Raw genomic sequence first — 23,306 nt, forward strand, 5'->3', positions numbered from 1 at the left:
ACGGTGCCGCGCTGTGAGCTTGTATATCTGCTATTTTTCAATAGCCAAAGTATAACATAATGCTTGACAAAACCTCAAAAGGGGTTCCCGCCCAGAATGGGTTAATAATAACCTTGTAATGCTACTGATGTTTGTGTGCACGTATTGGTTTGAGCTGACAGGCCATCTTTGATGTCAATCAATCAAGGCACATTAATTCAATTAAAAAGTGACAGATGCAAAAATATTTAATATAAATATATATATTTTTAGGGGCGTGTCATGTGAACTACAGTAACACACCGTGCAGCCTGGAGGACAAATCACAAACTTTAACACCAACATCTGGATCAAGCTCTCAACGTTTCTGACTGGTAATGACCAATGAACCGCAGCAGCCAATGAGGTCGCTCCAATGAATTGCAGCGGCCAATGAGGTTGCTCCAATGACCCACAGCGGCCCAATGAGGTCGCGCCGATTAAATGATAGCCGTATGAAATGTCAAAGCGTGTCTCTCTTACCTCCAGATGTTCAGTCTTCTCAGTCTGAGCCAAAACGCCGCTGTCTCTCAACGTCATCTCCAAGTCATCATACTGGACAGACACATCACACAGACACATTATAATCACACTGAACACAGACACATCACACAGACACATCACACAGACACATTTTTAAATAAATACGTTTTGAAATGCCTATGGGAAAAATGCATTGGGATTAATTTCCTGGGCCACTCGTTGTTCTGAAAGGTCCCTCCCTTTCAGAACAACGAGTGTCTCTCCGTTGTCTCTCCTATTCTCTCCAACATCAATACAGCATGGAATTGTGGACAAAATGTTGTCCAACAACAACAACAATATTCTAAAACAAGTTTGGGTGAGAGGCTAAATGTCATCAGATGGTGGTCCGTGGCTCAAATGGGTCTGAGAGGCTAAATGTCATCAGATGGTGGTCCGTGGCTCAAATGGGTCTTAGAGGCTAAATGTCATCAGATGGTGGTCCGTGGCTCAGATGGGTCTGAGAGGCTAAATGTCATCAGATGGTGGTCCGTGGCTCAAATGGGTCTGAGAGGCTAAATGTCATCAGATGGTGGTCCGTGGCTCAAATGGGTCTTAGAGGCTAAATGTCATCAGATGGTGGTCCGTGGCTCAAATGGGTCTGAGAGGCTAAATGTCATCAGATGGTGGTCCGTGGCTCAAATGGGTCTGAGAGGCTAAATGTCATCAGATGGTGGTCCGTGGCTCAAATGGGTCTGAGAGGCTAAATGTCATCAGATGGTGGTCCGTGGCTCAAATGGGTCTGAGAGGCTAAATGTCATCAAATGGTGGTTCCGTGGCTCAGATGGGTCTGAGAGGCTAAATGTCATCAAATGGTGGTCCGTGGCTCAGATGGGTCTGAGAGGCTAAATGTCATCAGATGGTGGTCCGTGGCTCAAATGGGTCTGAGAGGCTAAATGTCATCAGATGGTGGTCCGTGGCTCAAATGGGTCTTAGAGGCTAAATGTCATCAGATGGTGGTCCGTGGCTCAAATGGGTCTGAGAGGCTAAATGTCATCAGATGGTGGTCCGTGGCTCAGATGGGTCTGAGAGGCTAAATGTCATCAGATGGTGGTCCGTGGCTCAAATGGGTCTGAGAGGCTAAATGTCATCAGATGGTGGTCCGTGGCTCAGATGGGTCTGAGAGGCTAAATGTCATCAGATGGTGGTTCCGTGGCTCAAATGGGTCTGAGAGGCTAAATGTCATCAGATGGTGGTCCGTGGCTCAAATGGGTCTGAGAGGCTAAATGTCATCAGATGGTGGTCCGTGGCTCAGATGGGTCTGAGAGGCTAAATGTCATCAGATGGTGGTTCCGTGGCTCAGATGGGTCTGAGAGGCTAAATGTCATCAGATGGTGGTCCGTGGCTCAAATGGGTCTTAGAGGCTAAATGTCATCAAATGGTGGTCCGTGGCTCAAATGGGTCTGAGAGGCTAAATGTCATCAAATGGTGGTCCGTGGCTCAAATGGGTCTGAGAGGCTAAATGTCATCAGATGGTGGTCCGTGGCTCAAATGGGTCTGAGAGGCTAAATGTCATCAAATGGTGGTTCCGTGGCTCAAATGGGTCTGAGAGGCTAAATGTCATCAAATGGTGGTCCGTGGCTCAAATGCTGAATAAATAAAACATGGACCTTGACATGAAAAGGCATGAAAACCACTGTCCTATATTAATTACACAACTATTCCAGGGCAGTAAATGGTAGTTGAGGAGCTGACGATGAGGGTCCTAACAGCAGGTTCATACTGACCTCGTGTTGACACCTGCTCAGAGTCTCCAGGACTTTGCATTTCTCATTCAGCAGCTCTGCTACCTTCACACCCATGTGCCTCTCCTTACCTAGGATACATTAATATTATTATTATTATTATTACAGCTCTGCTACCTTCACACCCATGTGTCTCTCCTTACCTAGGATACATTAATATTATTATTATAATTATTATTATTACAGCTCTGCTACCTTCACACCCATGTGCCTCTCCTTACCTAGGATACATTAATATTATTATTATTATTAATATAGCTCTGCTACCTTCACACCCATGTGCCTCTCCTTACCTAGGATACAGTATTATTATTATTACAGCTCTGCTACCTTCACACCCATGTGTCTCTCCTTACCTAGGATACATTATTATTATTATTATTATTACAGCTCTGCTACCTTCACACCCATGTGTCTCTCCTTACCTAGGATACATTAATATTATTATTATTATTATTACAGCTCTGCTACCTTCACACCCATGTGTCTCTCCTTACCTAGGATACATTAATATTATTATTATTATTACAGCTCTGCTACCTTCACACCCATGTGCCTCTCCTTACCTAGGATACAGTATTATTATTATTATTATTATTATTGCTCTGCTACCTTCACACCCATGTGCCTCTCCTTACCTAGGATACAGTATTATTATTATTATTATTATTATTGCTCTGCTACCTTCACAGCCATGTGTCTCTCCTTACCTAGGATACAGTATTATTATTATTATTATTATTATTGCTCTGCTACCTTCACAGCCATGTGTCTCTCCTTACCTAGGATACAGTATTATTATTATTATTATTATTATTGCTCTGCTACCTTCACACCCATGTGTCTCTCCTTACCTAGGATACATTCATATTATTATTATTATTATTACAGCTCTGCTACCTTCACACCCATGTGTCTCTCCTTACCTAGGATACATTATTATTATTATTATTATTATTATTATTGCTCTGCTACCTTCACACCCATGTGTCTCTCCTTACCTAGGATACATTATTATTATTATTATTATTATTGCTCTGCTACCTTCACACCCATGTGCCTCTCCTTACCTAGGATACAGTTTTATTATTATTATTATTATTATTGCTCTGCTACCTTCACACCCATGTGTCTCTCCTTACCTAGGATACATTAATATTATTAATATTATTATTATTACTGCTCTGCTACCTTCACACCCATGTGTCTCTCCTTACCTAGGATACATTATTATTATTATTATTATTATTATTATTATAGGTCTGCTACCTTCACACCCATGTGTCTCTCCTTACCTAGGATACATTAATATTATTAATATTATTATTATTACAGCTCTGCTACCTTCACACCCATGTGCCTCTCCTTACCTAGGATACATTAATATTATTATTATTATTATTATTACAGCTCTGCTACCTTCACACCCATGTGCCTCTCCTTACCTAGGATACATTAATATTATTATTATTATTATTATTATTACAGCTCTGCTACCTTCACACCCATGTGTCTCTCCTTACCTAGGATACAGTATTATTATTATTATTATTATTATTATTATTACAGCTCTGCTACCTTCACACCCATGTGCCTCTCCTTACCTAGGATACAGTATTATTATTATTATTATTATTACAGCTCTGCTACCTTCACACCCATGTGTCTCTCCTTACCTAGGATACATTAATATTAATATTATTATTATTATTATTACAGCTCTGCTACCTTCACACCCATGTGCCTCTCCTTACCTAGGACACATTAATATTATTATTATTATTATTACAGCTCTGCTACCTTCACACCCATGTGCCTCTCCTTACCTAGGATACATTAATATTATTATTATTATTATTATTGCTCTGCTACCTTCACACCCATGTGCCTCTCCTTACCTAGGACACATTAATATTATTATTATTATTATTATTATTGCTCTGCTACCTTCACACCCATGTGCCTCTCCTTACCTAGGATACATTAATATTATTATTATTATTGCTCTGCTACCTTCACACCCATGTGCCTCTCCTTACCTAGGACACATTAATATTATTATTATTATTATTATTGCTCTGCTACCTTCACACCCATGTGCCTCTCCTTACCTAGGATACAGTATTATTATTATTATTACAGCTCTGCTACCTTCACAGCCTTACCTCTCTTATTTTACTAATGGAAATATGTCATATTTCTAATGCAGCTTTGATGTAATGATTGAACTAAAACTGTGTGAGGTCACTGAGGTCATGAACAGCTAATGGACACTTACTTCTATACATCCTGCTCTTGACCTGTGGAGAGAGAGAGAGAGAGAGAGAGAGAGAGAGAGAGAGAGAGAGAGAGAGAGAGACAGAGACAGAGACAGAGACAGAGACAGAGACAGAGACAGAGACAGAGACAGAGACAGAGACAGAGACAGAGACAGAGAGACAGAGAGAGAGAGAGAGAGAGAGAGAGAGAGACAGACCATAATACAGTTAGATCTGTCATCATAAATGGCAGGTATTGATTTAAGAAACAACAGAAAAGTGTGTGTGTGTGTGTGTGTGTGTGTGTGTGTGTGTGTGTGTGTGTGTGTGTGTGCGTGTGTGTGTGTGCGTGTGTGTGTGTGCGTGTGTGTGCTTACAGAGCTATAGCAGCGACAGCTGAACATCATTAATGTGATCAGGCCGACCAGGCTGGACACGATCACCGGCTCCCATGGCAACCCGTACACGTCTGGTCCTGGCCTGATGTCATCAGGCAGCGCCGACACCACCTGAGGGGGGAGGGGAGGGATATATCTCTGGTCATTCAAAGTCCCCAAAACACCCTGGACAACGCTCCACACGTCCCAGACTCTTCTCCCTTCTCTAAAACACCCTGGACAACGCTCCACACGTCCCAGACTCTTCTCCCTTCTCTAAAACACCCTGGACAACGCTCCACGCGTCCCAGACTCTTCTCCCTTCTCTAAAACACCCTGGACAACGCTCCACGCGTCCCAGACTCTTCTCCCTTCTCTAAAACACCCTGGACAACGCTCCACACGTCCCAGACTCTTCTCCCTTCTCTAGAACACCCTGGACAACGCTCCACACGTCCCAGACTCTTCTCCCTTCTCTAAAACACCCTGGACAACGCTCCACACGTCCAAGACTCTTCTCCCTTCTCTAAAACACCCTGGACAACGCTCCACGCGTCCCAGACTCTTCTCCCTTCTCTAAAACACCCTGGACAACGCTCCACAAGTCCCAGACTCTTCTCCCTTCTCTAAAACACCCTGGACAACAAACACTCCACACGTCCCAAACTCTGCTTCCTTCTCTAAAACACCCTGGACAATGCTCCACGCGTCTCAGACTCTTCTCCCTTCTCTAAAACACCCTGGACAACGCTCCACACGTCCCAGACTCTTCTCCCTTCCCTAAAACACCCTGGACAACGCTCCACACGTCCCAGACTCTTCTCCCTTCTCTAAAACACCCTGGACAACGCTCCACACGTCCCAGACTCTTCTCCCTTCTCTAAAACACCCTGGACAACACTCTACACGTCCCAGGCTCTTCTCCCTTCTCTAAAACACCCTGGACAACGCTCCACACGTCCCAGACTCTTCTCCCTTCTCTAAAACACCCTGGACAACGCTCCACACGTCCAAGACTCTTCTCCCTTCTCTAAAACACCCTGGACAACGCTCCACACGTCCCAGACTCTCCTCCTTTCTCTAAAACACCCTGGACAATGCTCCACACGTCCCAGGCTCTTCTCCCTTCTCTAAAACATCCTGGACAACACTCCATGCGTCCCAGACTCTCCTCCCTTCTCTAAAACACCCTGGACAATGCTCCACGCGTCCCAGACTCTCCTCCCTTCTCTAAAACACCCTGGACAATGCTCCACACGTCCCAGGCTCTTCTCCCTTCTCTAAAACATCCTGGACAACGCTCCACACGTCCTAGACTCTCCTCCCTTCTCTAAAACACCCTGGACAATGCTCCACACGTCCCAGGCTCTTCTCCCTTCTCTAAAACATCCTGGACAACGCTCCACACGTCCCAGACTCTCCTCCCTTCTCTAAAACACCCTGGACAATGCTCCACACGTCCCAGGCTCTTCTCCCTTCTCTAAAACATCCTGGACAACGCTCCACGCGTCCCAGACTCTTCTCCCTTCTCCAAAACACCCTGGACAGCGCTCCACACGTCCCAGACTCTTCTCCCTTCTCTAAAACAACCTGGACAACGCTCCACACGTCCCAGACTCTTCTCCCTTCTCTAAAACACCCTGGACAACGCTCCACACGTCCCAGAACTCTTCTCCCTTCCCTAAAACACCCTGGACAACGCTCCACACGTCCCAGAACTCTTCTCCCTTCCCTAAAACACCCTGGACAACGCTCCACACGTCCCAGAACTCTTCTCCCTTCCCTAAAACACCCTGGACAACGCTCCACACGTCCCAGACTCTCCTCCCTTCCCTAAAACACCCTGGACAACGCTCCACACATCCTACATAGAGACTTATAAAAGAGTCTCTAGCACCTGACTGAAACTAGAAAAGTCAACACCAGAAATGTACCTCTCTAATACATGCTATGTTCATTATTTACTTAGTCTATTAGCTTCTTTGAGGCACTACATCGCTCTCTCTGCACTCTATGCTCATGTGACTATTGACCTTGTTTATAGCAGCACACACTACACTCTAAAGCTGTAAAGCTGTGACGTGACAATAAAGTTGAAAATGTAAACGATCACAATAAAGTTGTGGTGGTGTGTCATGGTGGTGGACCACTGTTTGAGTGGAAGGCTCCAGGTGGTCCCCAGCTAAATGAGTTGCTAACCAAATGGACCCTTATAGAGTGTATAGAACCCTTATGTCTATTTGGTTTCATTTTACGCTCTCAACTGTATAATAATTTAACAAGAAGTCTACACGATTAGAGAATGTAGAATAATTGTTATTTTGATCGACATTTGCCCGTAGTCTCTCCTAATCCATTCTGACCTGAGATCAGATTCATACGAGGTTTCCACTGGACACACACTGGTCTGATTAACCTATTCTGACCTGAGATCAGATTCTAAAAATGTCAGTCGTTCTTCAAATTTTTCAAAAATAGCAGACCTACAAGCTCATAGCGCGCCACTCGGTGGCGCGCTTTGAGCTTGTAGATCTGCTATTTTTCAATAGCTAAAGCATGACATGATGCTAACACCAAAATGGGTTCCCGTTCAGAATGGGCTAATGGTGCAGCATGAGATTATGGACAAAATCTCATCCAATGACAACAACATATTTTTTAGTTTTGGGTCTGAGAGGCTAAATGTCATCAAATGGTGGTCCGCGGCTCAAATGTTGAACAAAATAATGGACTTTGATAAGATATGAAAAGGGTTGAAAACCATGCTTTTGTCAATAGGCATTGCACAAGGGAATTGCAAAAGAGAAGGAAATGATAGTAGCAGCAACGCCTGCAAGAAGCACAAGAAAACTGCCGTTTCACTGCTTTAGGATTGAGAGAACAAAGGGACACGCACACACAAAACACACACACACACACACACACACACACACACTCACACACACACACACACACACACACACACACACACACCTGCTCTGACAGTAGAGATCACATGGTTCAACTGTAGTATCAGCTGAAACAGACTGATACAGATCAACCATCATTCACAGCAAAGAACACGTTATCAATCAATACATAATCAATGTATATCTGACTGATCTACAAGCTGCTCACAGACAGTCACAGATGCTCACTCACATCAGATCCGACAACATCCACTGCAGTTTACATGTACACGCACACATACACACAAATGTGGAACGCCCCTACCAACTGTCATTAAGACGTGTGAATCCCTTGACTTCTTCCAAACCGCTCTCAAAGGGCACCTGCAATTCGAAACTGGCCCTCGTAAAATCCCCCCCCCATTCCCCCTCACTGTATATGTTTTTTCCCCCCTTTTTGCGATGATTTCCTGTTTTTGGCTATATAGAAGTGTATATTTGTACGTCTCCAAATGTTATGGTTAATTGAACAAGGTGGACCCTCTTGTAAACAAGTGTAATGCTTTATGGTGTCGTCCACTCACACACAGTTAACAGTTTTTGTATTGAGTTGTGCTTGAAATGTACTGTCATTATGCAAACTGTAAATACATACTACAATCAATCAATCAAACAGGCACGCGCGCGCGCGCGCGCACACACACACACACACACACACACACACACACACACAGAGTTCACACGGGACAACAGATGTCACACCATCACAACAAAAGTACGATATTTGAGTACAAAAGAAAGGACCACAAGCCATAGTGCTTTCTGGGGTAAATTAAATCCCATTTAGCAGACCTTGTATAATAATTTACTGTGCTTCGTTATATTAATGAACTATATTTCGATCATAATCATTCAATCAAACGTGTGTGTAATACTGTAATGTGTATGGCGTCGTACACACTGTCAACAGTTCTGAACTGAGTTGTGCTTGAAATGTACTGTCATTATTCTCCAGTCTGTTACATACATGCTACATGCTAACACACACACACACACACACACACACACACACACACACACACACACACACACACACACACACACACACACACACACACACACACACACACACACACACACACACACACACACACACACACACACACACAGTGCCACATACACCCAGGATAGCATGCTAATGTTACATGCTAACAACAGACAGTAGTGTGAACGTCGAGGCTATCATGCTACATGCTAACAACACCACATACATCCAGCACCGTCTCCACCGCCCGGCTGTAGTAGTTCTCCGCCGCCGGGCTGAAGTCGCCCCGCGGCGGCATGCACACCGCCGCGGCCACGCTCTGTTCTTCCGCCATGTTGGGTCTTTGTCTTCCGTTACTTTAATTCTTTCATTTGACTGAATAAATAAAGTAATGTTTTGTTTGTCATTGGTGTGGAGGTAATAATAATAATGATGAGGTGGACACTAACAGCCCCGGCCGGCTGGCTGACAATGTCAACATTACAGTGTTGCCAGATTGTGTGAGAGAAATAAGCAGCCCGGGTCTATGAAAACAAGCCCAGAAGAAGCAACTACAATCAGGGTTTGATTGATTGATTGAAATATTTATTAACAGTTTGTAGAATTTACAGTACATTTTAAGCACAAACTCAATACAAAGACTGTCAACTGTGAGTGGACGACCCAATTAAGCATTACACTTGTTTACAACAGGGTCCACATTGTTCAATTCATCAAAACATTTAAAGACATACAACCATTTAGAGACATACAAATAGACATTTCTATGTAGCTAAAGAACAGAACAGGAATTCATCATATGGGAAGCAAAAAAGGGAAAATATACAAGCACTGGGAAAATATACAATATACAATATACAGTGAGGGAAATGGGGTGGGGGGGATTCAGATTTTACAGAGGCCAGTTTCGAATTGCAGCCATCCGTAGGTGCCCTTTGAGAGCGGTTTTGAAGGAGTCAAGGGATTCACATGTCTTAATGACTGTTGGTAGGGCGTTCCACATTTTGGTGGCATAGGAGCGAAAAGAATTTAGTCCCTTGTTTGTGCCGAATCTGGGTTGTACATGGTTTGTTGCACTCCCTCTGGTGTTGTGGGTGTGGACTTCGTTTACATTAAGGAAGTATTTAGACAGGTACATGGGTATCTTGGTGGTGTATCGAATCTTGTGGACCAGACCCATTGCAAGATGCTGTACTCTGTCGACGACCCTAAGCCATCCCAGCCTGTCAAAGTGGGCAGGGGTGAGGTGGGTTCGGGGGGTGAGGCCAAGTAGGAGCCTGACCAGTTTGTTTTGGGAGGTCTGGAGCCTTGTTTTAAGGGCCTTTGAGGTGCTGTGGTACCAAGAGGTGGATGCATAGTCAAAGAAACCTTGTACGAGGGCTCCTGTTAAGGTCTTCAAGGTGTTTTTGCTGACCAGTGAGGAGATCCTGTAAAGGAATCTTGTTCTTTGATTGACTTTTTTGATTACGTTGGTGGCCATTTTATCACCGGAAAGATTAGCCTCCAGGATGGAACCTAGGTAGGTAATTTGATCTTTTCGTGTGATAATATTGTCACCCACTCTAACCAAGAAGCCATCTGCCTTGCTGAGTTTACTATTTGATCCGAAGAGGATGGATTCAGTTTTTCCCAGGTGTAAGGATAGTTTGTTATCAGCGAGCCAGGTGCAGATTCTACCGAGTTCAGAGCTGAGGGTCTTTTCAACCTGCAGTTTGTTCCTGTCCGAGACCAGCAGTGCTGAGTCATCTGCGAACAGGAACAAGTTGCAGTCACAAGCTGAAGTCATGTCGTTAACATAAATTAGGAACAGTAAAGGCCCTAGTATGCTTCCTTGTGGGACACCACAGCTCACTGGGAGGGGAGGGGACAGTGTTCCGTTCACCTCCACCATCTGTTCTCTCCCCTCCAGGTAGGATTGCATCCAGCTCACTGATGTGCTATCAAAACCAATAGCTTTAAGCTTGTTAACCAGTATGGAGTGGTTCACGGTGTCAAAAGCCTTTTGGAGGTCCAGCATGACCATGCCGCAGTATTTTCCAGCATCCACCTCGTGTTTGATGTGATCGCTCAAATAGAGGAGGCATGTGTCAGTGGAGTGGGATGTTCTGAAGCCAGATTGGAACTCGTACAGCAATTTATTAGTGGCAAGATACTTTTCAACCTGTTCATAGACTATTTTTTCCATCACTTTCGAGATGGAGCTTAGAATAGAAATAGGGCGGTAGTTGCCGGGTTCTAATTTACTCCCTTTTTTGTACAAGGGGGTTACTTTGGCCAGTTTAAAATCTTGGGGGACCTGTCCCTGTTTGATGGAGAGGTTAACTATGTGGGTGATGACTGGAGCTATGGAAAAGGCTGAGTCTCTGAGAAATTTGGAGGGAATATTGTCATGGCCAGTGGCCTTGTGGGGTTGGAGGGCACTCAGTTTTTTAAGTACCTCCTCGGTTGTTACCATTGCCATTTTAAAATCATCTTTACAAACACCAAGGTTTTTGTAGAAGGCTTTGATGTGCTCTACACCAAAACGCCCAGAGTGGGAGGGCAGTTTGCTAACCAGCTTTGTTGCAATGTTTGTAAAGAAGATGTTCAAGTGGTTGGCTACATCGAGTTTGTCAGTGATGAGGGTGTTATTCAATTTGATGTTTATGTTAGTAAACCTGGTTTTTAGTTTCCGACCACAGCCTAGTTGGTTGTTTAGTAACTTCCATAGCTCCCGAGGATTGTTTTTGATTTCCTCGGCTTTATCATTGATAAAGTTACATTTGGCTGATTTGGTCATGGCAATTACACCGTTTCTTAGCTTGTTACACTGGGCTTTTAGGTTGTGCAGTTTGGTTTGGAGATCACTGTCGAAGCGCTTGCACTTGGCTAGTTTGGACTTGCATTTAAGAAGTTCAGAGCATTTGTTGTCTCTGGCTTTCATTGCAGTCAGTATGTCCGAATTCATCCATGGCTCCGAGCGGGTTTTGACCCTGACGGTTCTCAAAGGAGCCATGATGTTTAGTACTGATGTAAATTTGGTTTTAAAGCCAAGCCATGCTTCTTCGACTAGTGAGCTCCTGAGCACATCGGACCAATCCAGATTCTCCAGTTCCAGGTTAAAGGCCTCACTAGAGTAGGTTTTGAGGTCCCTAGATATGACTGTTTTGTGACAGTCAAACTTTAGTTTTTGTATTTTGCGGGTACAGAAAATCATAAAATGATCACTGAGCCCACATACAATAACCCCTTTCTTTGAGATTCTGGATTTGTCCGAGGTCAGAATGAGATCAATGACAGTTTGAGTAGAATCACACACTCTTGTGGGTTGGGTAATTAGCTGACTGACACCATGCAGATCACAAAACCGACTAAATGACTTGAACACAGGAGCTTCCTTACGACGCATATCCGTATTGTAGTCGCCAATCAGGATTTTCTCTACACATTCCTCCCCAGCTAAGCACCCCTCAAGTATATCATAGAACTCATTCTGATCAGGGGGTCTATAGACGGTGCCCACTAATACTGATTTAGCATTTTTGAAAATTAATTCAACCCACACAGTTTCAATTTCATCATGCTGCAAGTCAGTACGAGTAATGTATTCAGTATCTTGGTGAATATACATGCACACGCCACCACCATGTCTGTTTCTGTCATTTCTAATGACTGAGTAATTTTCTATTTCAATCTCTGGGTCTTTAGTAGACTCATCAAGTTTAGTTTCAGAGAAACACAGTATGTTTGCCTTACCGTTTTGGAACAGATGTCTGATCTCAGCTAGTTTGGGACTCAAGCTATTCACATTCAAATGAAACAAGTGAAGGCCGTTGGATGCGACGATTGTGTTAATTTCGTCTGTGTTGAAGTAGTCAGAGGTGTGACTGAGGATGGGCGGTGGAATGTCCGTGGCTGAGGTGTGAATGGGGAGGGGCGGTGGAATGTGGGTGTCGCCGTTGAACATGTCTGAACATGTCTGAACATGTCTGGACATGTCTGTAGGCCAGGTCAGATTCATCCTGATGTCTGGGTCCGTGGCTGGGGTGGGAATGGGGGAGGGTGGTGGTCTATTATCCTCTGTAGTCCTGGGTTGACTGTGGGTGTTGGGGAGGGGGTGGTGTTCCTCGTTCAGATCCATGATCACTGCCGCTGGGGTGGCTTCGGCGAACAAGACGCCTGCGGTGTTATGTGGGGGTCCGCTGGCGTTGGTTGTCTGCAGTTCATGGGCTGATCTTGAAGTTGCGTCCGTTGTCCGTTCCGTGGGGGAGGCGCTCGAGGCGCTCGCGGCGCTCTGGAAGGCGTGGAAGCCGTGGCGCGTTGCGATGGGAACGTTCGTTGTTTGCGGAAGCACCAGTTGCTGCTGTGAGTGCAGTCTCGCTTGTGATCGGGTAACCGGTCCAGGATTGAAGTGAATATCACCCGATAGTAACAAGAAAAGAATAATCACAGTTCTGCGATCCATCTTGCCAGTCGGGGGCTTGTACTTGCGATTCGGGTTTGCTGTTAACAGGCCATGAATCGCTGCTGACCCAAAAGAAATGTGCTTACTTTCAACGCCAGTTAGGAGGTAAAAATCGCTGTGAAACTCCTCCGCTTCGATTCCGTGACGTTCCATCTCTCCTTGGTGGTGTAAGGTCCATGTTGAATTAAAGTATGCGTCCGTAATCCATAGCATGAAGAGGAGGAAAAAGGCGGAAAAGGTTGAAAACATAGCTAAAAATCGCTGTTGTCTGGGGAGCTCTCTGAAGTGCGACCGGTCCGTTCGAGGGTCAGCTTGTATTCTGGGGTGGGCAACTGGCGGCCCGGGGGCCACATGCGGCCCCCCCCCCCCTTCACTTAATGTGGCCCTCAGGTTAATGTCAGAATACTGATATAATATTGGTTCCAGCTGTTTACAATTCCACAACATGCAAACATGACCCGCTTTAAAGGTATATTCAGTGATTTCACTTAATTCAAATATCACTTATTTTTTTGTTTTGTTGTGATAATCCTCCCTACTATAGAGTGTGCTGGCCATATAAGGAGTTCCACCCTGTCCCCAGTTAACCCCTGGGGGTCAAAAAACCTTAGGTTTCGTTTTTGACTCTCTATCCTGATTGGACGAAAGGCTGGGTCCCACAGCCAAAAACGAAACCTAAGGTTTTTTGAGTGAAATCACTGTATATACCTTTAATTACTTCAGTCTAAATTAGTAGCTCAATGCTTCAACACACGGATAATTAAAGGCATTTGAAATTACATTCAAATGTACATTTTCAGGATTCCAATTTGAATATAGCAAAAATAGCCGATCTACAAGCTTAAAACGTGTCGCAGCGCTATTGGCTATTTTTGCTACGACAGTAATATATGGCCCTAGGGAGTGAGTGAGTGAAAATATAGTGGCCCTCTCCACCGTCAAAGTTCTACATATACTGGGGATTGATTTAGAAAATAGCAGATCTACAAAAACAAGCTCCCAACCCAAGCTCGAGCCTCCATGCGACGCGTTTGTTTCTGTTGTTAAACATTTTAACAACAGAAACAACAAGACCAAATAAGTGCTCTCAATTCGAAACTGGCCCCTATAAAAAAAAAAGTTACACTCCGGCCCTACTTTCCCAAACTGTACATGTTTTTTTTTCCCCTGTTTTTTCATAAAAGTGTACTGTATATTTGTACGTCTTTAAAAGTCCTGATGAATTGAAGATGGAGGACCCTGATGAAAACAAGTCTTAGTGCTTTTTCTGGTTTATATATCAGCTTGTTGTATTGACTTGTAGTTTCATTTGAAATCATGTACCTATTATTTCTACATACTGTGAATAACATGTTCAATCAATCCCCACCGCCCCCCCCCCCCCCCCCCCCCCCCCCTTTTCCCCTCACTCTATATGTTTCTTTTCCCTTTTTGCTTCCTTTATGATGAAATCCTGTTCTGTTCTTTAACTATATAGAAGTGTCTATTTGTACGTCTCTAAATGTTTTGATGAATTGAACATGGTGGACCCTGTTGTAAACAAGTGTAATGCTTAATTGGGTCGTCCACTCACAGTCTTTGTATTGAGTATGTGCTTGAAATGTACTGTAATTCTGCAAACTGTTAATAAATATTTCAATCAATCAATCAATCAATCAATCAATCAATCAATCAATCAATCAATCAATCAATCAAAAAAGCTACTTTACACAGAAATAAGCCCAAAGTCGCTTACCATAAGCAGACATGGCAACACCCTCGTCACAGTAAATTGTGGGTCTAAAGCCCGCCCTCCTGTATCCGGTCGTTTTCACACTCACAAACAAAAAAGCAAAACGGTCTGTTTCCGTATCCGCTCAAGACCGGACGTGCAACAAGCTGCAACAGTGAAGTGATGACGCCACTGAGACGAGAGGGTCAAACCATGTTCAGCATTTATAGTGGGGGGGGGGGGGGGGGGGGGGGGGGGGACTAAATACTGCAGAGTGTCTCTCACAATGTATTATAAATAATACTTGTATGATATGTGAACAATGTATGAGTAGTTGTACTATGTCATGTCGGTGTGTAGAATAGATGATACATGAAGAATGTGCTTGTTTTTTTTAACTCCAATAAAAGCATTGCAGCATTGTACCCCTCCCACCGGAGTGGTCCATTCTCAACGTCACCAATTGTAAAACGCCACACACATTGGCAGAGCGGAGCGCATTTAACTTAAAGTGACAAGTGGAGTTATTGCGAACGCAGTGAGCCACTTACTATGACAGCAAGGGCTGAATGTCTGTGTGTGTGTGTGTCACGCTGTTACACCACCCACCCGCCACCAGAGGGCGCAGCTGTAGCACACACACACACACACACACACACACACACACACACACACAGGGCGCAGCTGTAGCACACACACACACACACACACACACACACACACACACAACCACACACACACGAGCTGCGTTCGCTTCCCGCGTTTGCGTGTCTTACTTGTAATAACTACTACTACTACTACTTATAGTTCACCTATAACAATAAATCCACACAATGAGAAACTTAACACACACTAGCAAATTATTTGTCACGGCACACATGAATTAAGGAACTAATGAATTAAATAAATGTATATTTATCAAACTATAAATGCACCAAGTCTCTGTACGTCTGTCTGCAACTGGAGAACAGTTCGCCCCGACAACTTCAAATTCGGCACACGCGTTCCACACCCCCACAGGTAGTGTAGTGCCCGTGCGTCGGTCGGACACACGGTTGTTCAGAACCACCACAAAAGGCCTCTGCCCGGACCACAGCTGCATGACATCGCAAGGCCTCTGCCCGGGCCAGACTCCATATTTGGGCATGCCTAAATACGGGTCTGTCCCACCGACTTCTGACATCATTCTGACATCCGCATAGACTCCGTATTTTGGCATGTCTGACAAAGAACTCCATATATGGGCATAAAAGGGGATACCGCGAACATCACTTCTGACTTCACTGTCCGTTGGGGGCGGACCTGCGTTACATCATCAAGTCATGACAACGTGTCGTTGTTCAACTTATAGGTATCGATCCAGCTGGGTCAGTAGTCACCGCAACGCAGCATCCAACGTGGCCGTTTTATTTCTGTCACCTAAACTCTATCGCCCTGTTTCTCCACCTAACGCTATTGCCCTGTTTCTCCACCTAACGCTATCGCCCTGTTTCTCCACCTAACGCTATCGCCCTGTTTCGCCCCTGATCCCAACGTAGGAAGGCACGAAGGAACAAAGCAAGCAAGGAAGGAAGGAAGGAAAGGGGAATCTCCCTAGGTCCGTAAATAGGGAGCAGGTCGAGTCAAAGTCTCCACGATGCCGTCCCGGAGCATCCTGCGGAAGGCGTCCCGGCTGGCGTCCTACAACATCTCGCTGCAGGTGCTGCTCCGCGTGCTCACCTTCCTGGTGAACGGCCTCACGCTGTGGCTGGTGTCCAGCGAGATGAAGGCGTGCCACAGCAGCCTGACGCTGCTCTACAGCACGCTGGTGTTCCTGTCGCGCGAGGCCTTCCGCCGCGCCTGCCTGAGCCGCGCCTCGGGCTCGGGCCACAACTGGCGGCAGGTGATCAACCTGCTGTGGCTGGTGCTGCTGCCGCTGGGCATGGTGTGGGCGCTGCTCCTGGTGGCCGTGTGGCTGTACCTGCTGGACGCGCCCGCGGCGGGCGCCGCCGCCGTCCCGCACTACGGCCCCGCGGTGCAGATCATCGCCTGGGCCGCCGTGCTGGAGCTGCTGGCCGAGCCCTTCTGGCTGCTGTCGCAGGCGCACATGTTCGTCACGCTCAAGGTGGTCGCCGAGAGCCTGGCCGTGATGGCCAAGTGCGCGCTGACCGTGCTGCTGGTGCTGTGGGCGCCCGGCTGGGGCCTGTATATCTTCGCCGCGGCGCAGCTGGCGTACTCGGCCTTCCTGGTGCTGTGCTACGGCGCCTACTTCCGACACTTCCTGGCCTCCTCGGACGGAGCCGGCTCAGGCGGCGGCCACGGCGCCGGCCGCTTCTTCCCCGTGCGCGCCGCGTGGGACCTGCTGCCGTGGCGGAGGGACCCCGGGGACCCGCTGATCGACCGCGCCATGGCCCGCCTGACGCTTAGCTTCTTCTGGCAGTCCCTGCTGCGGCAGGCGCTGGCGGAGGGCGAGCGCTACCTGACGCTGACCAAGGTGCTGGGCCTGGACGAGCGCGGCGTCTACCACGCCGTCACCAACCTGGGCTCGGCGGCGGCACGCGCCGTCTTCCAGCCCGTCGGCGAGAACTTCTACGTGTTCTTCGCCAAGGCGCTGGAGCGCGGCCACGACGCACGCCACCAGAAGCGCGAGGAGGTGGCGGCGGCCGCCGAGGCCCTGGAGTGCCTGCTGAAGCTGATGCTGGTGGGCGGCCTGGTGGTGGCCGTGTTCGGCTGGTCCTACGCCACGCTGGCGCTGGACGCGTACGGCGGCCCCGCGCTGAGCGCCGGCGAGGGCCCCGCGCTGCTGCGCTGCTACGCGCTCTACGCGCTGCTCCTCGCCGTCAGCGGCGTCACCGACTGCTTCGTGTTCGCCGCCATGAGCCACCGCGAGGTGGACTGGTACAGCCCGGTCATGCTGGGCACGTCGGCCGCCTTCCTGCTGCTGGCGTACACGCTGGCGCACGCCGCCGGCAGCCTGGGCTTCGTGCTGGCCAACTGCGCCAGCGTGGCGCTGCGCGCGCTCTACGGCCTGGCCTACATCCGCCGCTACTTCCGCCAGAGCCAGTGGCGGCCGCTGCGCGGCCTGCGGCCCTCGCCCGCGCTGCTGGCGGTGCTGGCGCTGAGCGCCGCGCTCACGGCCGCGTCCGAGGGCCGCTTCTGCTGCGACGGCGGCTGGCTGCGGAGGACGGCCCACCTGGGCGTCGGCGCCGGCTGCCTGGCCGCCGTGCTGCTCACCGTGCTCTGCACCGAGCGCAAGCTGGTGACCTTCGTCAGGACGCAGCTGCTGCCACACAGCGACGGGAAGAAAGTCGTCTAGTCGGGCCCAGAGCCGTCTAATGGAAGTGTTAACGACATAGAGGGGGCAGAAACCCAGAGCCGTCTAATAGAAGAGTTACGACATAGAGGGGGCAGAAACCCAGAGCCGTCTAATAGAAGAGTTACGACATAGAGGGGGCAGAAACCCAGAGCCATCTAATAGAAGAGTTAACGACATAGAGGGGGCAGAAACAGCTGTTCATGCAGCCTGAACTGAGACAAGCTGGAGTTGGAAATACATTGTTTTCAACGAGGACGGCGCAAATAAGAGCAATTATAAGCATGTGTGCAACATGACAAACTGTTTTAAAGTATTGTACAGTGACAACTACAGTCTCTGTAATGTTTATGCTGTACTATTACTACAAAACAATCTAAAATAAAGGGATTTAAGGTCATTAATTGGACTGAAGCCCCATGAAGTGACCAATAGAAGTCTATGTAGGAGAGCCTCCATTGGACTGAAGCCCCATGAAGTGACCAATAGGAGTCTATGTAGGAGAGCCTCCATTGGACTGAAGCCCCATGAAGTGACCAATAGGAGTCTATGTAGGAGAGCCTCCATTGGACTGAAGCCCCATGAAGTGACCAATAGGAGTCTATGTAGGAGAGCCTCCATTGGACTGAAGCCCCATGAAGTGACCAATAGGAGTCTACGTAGGAGAGCCTTTATTGGACTGAAGCCCCATGAAGTGACCAATAGGAGGAGTCTATGTAGGAGAGCCTCCATTGGACTGAAGCCCCATGAAGTGACCAATAGGAGTCTATGTAGGAGAGCCTCCATTGGACTGAAGCCCCATGAAGTGACCAATAGGAGTCTACGTAGGAGAGCCTCCATTGGACTGAAGCCCCATGAAGTGACCAATATAAGTCTATGTAGGAGAGCCTCCATTGGACTGAAGCCCCATGAAGTGACCAATAGGAGTCTATGTAGGAGAGCCTCCATTGGACTGAAGCCCCATGAAGTGACCAATAGGAGGAGTCTATGTAGGAGAGCCTTCATTGGACTGAAGCCCCATGAAGTGACCACTAGGAGTCTATGTAGGAGAGCCTCCATTGGACTGAAGCCCCATGAAGTGACCAATAGGAGTCTATGTAGGAGAGCCTCCATTGGACTGAAGCCCCATGAAGTGAACGCAGTTTGTGTAACTCTGTCTATATCCAAGTCTCTGGTCAGGACGCAGCTGCTGCCTCACAGCGGGAAGAAGCTTGTCTTAGTCAAAAGTCAAAGTCAAAAGTCGTACGATTTGTCACACACGTTACCGCAGTGAAATTTGTTCTCCACATTTGACCCATCTCTTGGAGCGCTGACCTGCAGCCGTGTCTGGAATACATTTAGATTGTTTGATTTGACTCCCTCTCCCCAATCCATCCCATTGATGCTGAGTGCCAAGCAGGGACTGACCCCCCAATCCAACCCATTGATGCTGAGTGCCAAGCAGGGACTGACCCCCCAATCTAACCCCTTGATGCTGAGTGCCAAGCAGGGACTGACCCCCCAATCCAACCCATTGATGCTGAGTGCCAAGCAGGGACTGACCCCCCAATCCAACCCATTGATGCTGAGTGCCAAGCAGGGACTGACCCCCCAATCCAACCCATTGATGCTGAGTTCCAAGCAGGGAGGCATTGAGTCCCATATTTACAGAACCCCCAACCTCCCAGTTTCAGGGCGGACGCTCTAACCGTCTGGTGTAATCTAAGATTCTAAGAGCTGCATCCAACAACGTGATGTTTTAGGTTGTTATTAGACAAAGTAAAAGATGAGAGTTAAACCTTTTTCATTTGCTGCTTTCTTTCGTTTTAGAGATTTTAGCTATTTTTGACATTCGAACATGGGGCTAAATACCTCCTTTTTTACAAAACTTTACTGCAATTTATTTATTAATAGTTACTATAGTCCTACTAGACCCCAGGAAATTACATCTGGCCACACAAGATCACAGGATCTACTGGATGTGCAGGTAGAGTACTGTCTTATAGGCTCAATATGTCAGTTTGTCACATTCAACAGATCCCGTGATCTTTTGGGGCCATTTCTTGTCATTTCTTGGGGTCTAGTAGGACTATAGTAAATAATCACCATATTGTTTTGTAAAAAAGATACATATTTAGGACCATGTTCGAATGCCCCCGCAATGTTTGTTTGGACACCGTTTGTTTGACATCATCATTACATCACTTTAATATTATTAGCGCCCCTCACTTCACACAGGTGTGATTTTTGTCCTGCTGAATTTACTAGAAATAACAGGCAAACGTTGATCAAATGTATTAATTTAATGTTTGTGTGTATAGGACAATGCAATGACGTAAGATTCTCCATTCATTGTCAATGGTAATGTAATGCCTGCGCATAGAAGTCTACACTAATAGATGAATATCGGCCCTCTAAAAAGTTTTAGCACGTTTTCCACCATCATGAGAAAAAGTATTCTACTCTATGGCTCCGAGACAGGGAACTACCCATAGATCCGAAGTCCTGTTAGTCCGAACATGCACTGCTCCCGTGCTTGCGGTTAGGTTTAGGTTTGCTCCCGTGCTTGCGGTTAGGTTTAGGTTAGGGTTAGAGATAGGGATAGTAATTTCGGAACAATGAACCTTCTGACTAATGACACGGCACCCCGAGACATGGACACTTCCAAAGAAACTAGAGAAACGGTTGGATGGCACTTCTATCTAATGAGAGCGCAAAATGTGTCTTGGAAGAGAAGAGCCACCCATCGACTGATCTAATATACGGCATCCTTCCCTGTGTTTCTTCACTAGTCCACCCATCGACTGATCTAATATACGGGAACCTTCCCTGTGTTTCTTCACTAGTCCACCCATCGACTGATCTAATATACGGCATCCTTCCCCGTGTTTCTTCACTAGTCCGATCCAGAAGAACACAGTTTGTCGGCCACTGCTACAGAGCTGACCATGAGGTTATAATCTTCCCTTCTTCTCTGAAGTCCTGCCTCAAAGCAGACCAGAGGTAGAGAACTGTCGTTCCCCTGATGTCATCGCTATAGGGACACATGATGTCATCGCTATAGGGACACAAGCATCAGTAAAGCAGGAACTGGGGATGGCAATGAAGGACCGGGAAGTCTGGCGTGGCGTTGTGAAATCTATGATCTCGACCGTGGGTCGAAAAATGATGATGATGAGTAAATGTGTGTGTACCTGAATGGTGATGATGATGAGTAAATGTGTGTGTACCTGAAAGGTGATGATGATGAGTAAATGTGTGTGTACCTGAATGGTGATGATGATGAGTAAATGTGTGTGTACCTGAATGGCGAGCCATCTGACCAGCTCCCTGGCCGCCAGGCCATGGACGATGAGGTCACGGAGGAACTGTTGAGCAGAGGTCACGACCTGCTCTGTCACGCCTCCGTTTACTGAGACAGAAAAACAAAACAAGCATGGAGACACTGTAAGCACACGTATGATGCATGTATACTTACTGTCGTACTACGGTCGGTGTCTTGTGCGGTGTCTTTTGCCTAAATTGTCTACTGTACTGTACTGTACTGTACTGTACTGTACTGTACTGTACTGTAAAGTCAAAGTCATACGATTTGTCACACACGTTACCGCAGTGAAATTTGTTCTCCGCATTTGACCCATCTCCCGAGTGCGCCGCGCTCGGGAATCATTTGATTAGTAGATTTGACCCCCCCTAATCCAACCCTTTGATGCTGAGTGTCAAGCAGGGAGGCACTGGGTCCCATTTTTACAGTCTTTGGTATGACCCGGCCAGGGATCGAACCCCAACCTCCCAGTTTCAGGGCGGACACTCTAACCACAAGGCCACTGAGCTGAGTACTGTATTGGTGCATTTATATAGCGCCTTTATCCAAAGCGCTTTACATAGATTGTGCATTACATTCACCCATTCACACACCAATGGCAGCGGAAACCATGCAAGGCACCAACCTGCACATCAGGAGCAATCAGGGGTTCAGTGTCTTGCTCAAGGACACTTCGAAACGAGGGAGCCCACAGGGTTCGAACTGGCAACCTTGTGGTTACCATCCAGCCACTCTACCCCTGAGCCACCGCCGCCCACTGTACTGTACTGTACTGTACTGTACTGTACTGTACTGTACTGTACTGTACTGTACTGTACTGTACTGTACTGTACTGTACTGTACTGTACTGTACTGTATAGTACCGTACCTTCCTGCGACTGTGATGAAGCTCGTGGGTCCAGAGGTTCGGGAGCTGTGGAAGTCTGAGGTTCTGACGTGGCCTCTAGCCCTCTGTCCCCGCTGGGGTCTGGGACTCTGGAGTCTGGGACTCTGGAGTCTGGGACTCTGGAGTCTGGGTCTCTGGAGTCTGGGTCTCTGGAGTCTGGGACTCTGGAGTCTGGGACTCTGGAGTCTGGGACTCTGGAGTCTGGGTCTCTGGAGTCTGGGACTCTGGAGTCTGGGTCTCTGGAGTCTGGGTCTCCTGGTTCTGGGTCTCTGGGTTCCTGGTGTTCGGTGCTGGGTTCACCGGGCGGTTCCTGGTTTTCGGCGCTGGGGGTCGGGCTGAAAAAACTAAAGGTGTTCATGAACAGGCCAAACGCTCCCGCACTCTCCTGCGTGGCCGAGGGTTCAGAAACGACGACGGCGGCATCAGACTCCCGAGCATCGGGCTCAACCGAAACGTCGTCGTCGTCGTCATCATCATCGTCGCGCGTCCGTTTCCTTTCCACAGCGCCGTCGCCACCGTGTGCAGCCGAGCCCCTCCCCTCTCCCTCCGTCACGCCAGAGACTCTGTGGTCGTCGTTTATCTCCAGCAGCTTCTCGGCTTCTTCGCTTATTCCTCCTGACGAAATGCGCTCTCTCTCCTCATCGGACTCCACGACGCCTTGCGTAGAGTTTTCTACCTCTGGTTCTTCTGCTTCCTCCCTCTTCGCTTCCTCCCTCCTCTCCTCGTCCCTCCTCGCTTCCTCCCTCCTCTCCTCGTCCCTCCTCGCTTCCTCCCTCCTCTCCTCGTCCCTCCTCGCTTCCTCCCTCCTCTCCTCCT

At 47.4% G+C, this 23,306-nt stretch overlaps 2 protein-coding genes across 4 annotated transcripts in view; one reads left to right on the plus strand and one right to left on the minus strand.

The window, feature by feature from the left end:
* The window catches only part of mia2 (MIA SH3 domain ER export factor 2), a 31,095-nt gene extending 21,787 nt beyond the window's left edge, over nt 1-9,308 (minus strand). For 2 of the 3 annotated variants that reach the window (XR_014570825.1, XM_083791525.1), the window contains exons 1-5: nt 9,080-9,308; nt 4,921-5,052; nt 4,564-4,585; nt 2,268-2,356; nt 502-573 (exon numbers count right to left, since the gene is read on the minus strand). Coding sequence is in view for 2 of the 3 variants with exons in the window: in XM_083791525.1 (XP_083647651.1) it covers nt 502-573; nt 2,268-2,356; nt 4,564-4,585; nt 4,921-5,052; nt 9,080-9,187 (423 nt within the window). In the remaining variant the exon portion in view is untranslated. Of the gene's footprint in view, nt 1-501; nt 574-2,267; nt 2,357-3,782; nt 3,809-4,563; nt 4,586-4,920; nt 5,053-9,079 lie in introns of all 3 variants that reach the window. The other variant, XM_083791526.1, reaches the window with a different exon arrangement.
* A 7,336-nt stretch (nt 9,309-16,644) lies between these two features.
* On the plus strand, nt 16,645-18,303 carry LOC310878419 (man(5)GlcNAc(2)-PP-dolichol translocation protein RFT1-like; the record flags this gene model as incomplete). Its single annotated transcript, XM_083792750.1, has 1 exon — nt 16,645-18,303. One exon carries the CDS (start codon nt 16,645-16,647, stop codon nt 18,301-18,303), a length of 1,659 nt encoding a protein of 552 aa, XP_083648876.1.
* Between the last annotated feature and the right edge of the window lie 5,003 nt (nt 18,304-23,306).

The sequence above is a fragment of the Protomyctophum parallelum genome (genome assembly GCF_964188405.1).
Source record: "Protomyctophum parallelum genome assembly, chromosome: 20".
Taxonomy (NCBI): Eukaryota; Metazoa; Chordata; class Actinopteri; order Myctophiformes; family Myctophidae; genus Protomyctophum; species Protomyctophum parallelum.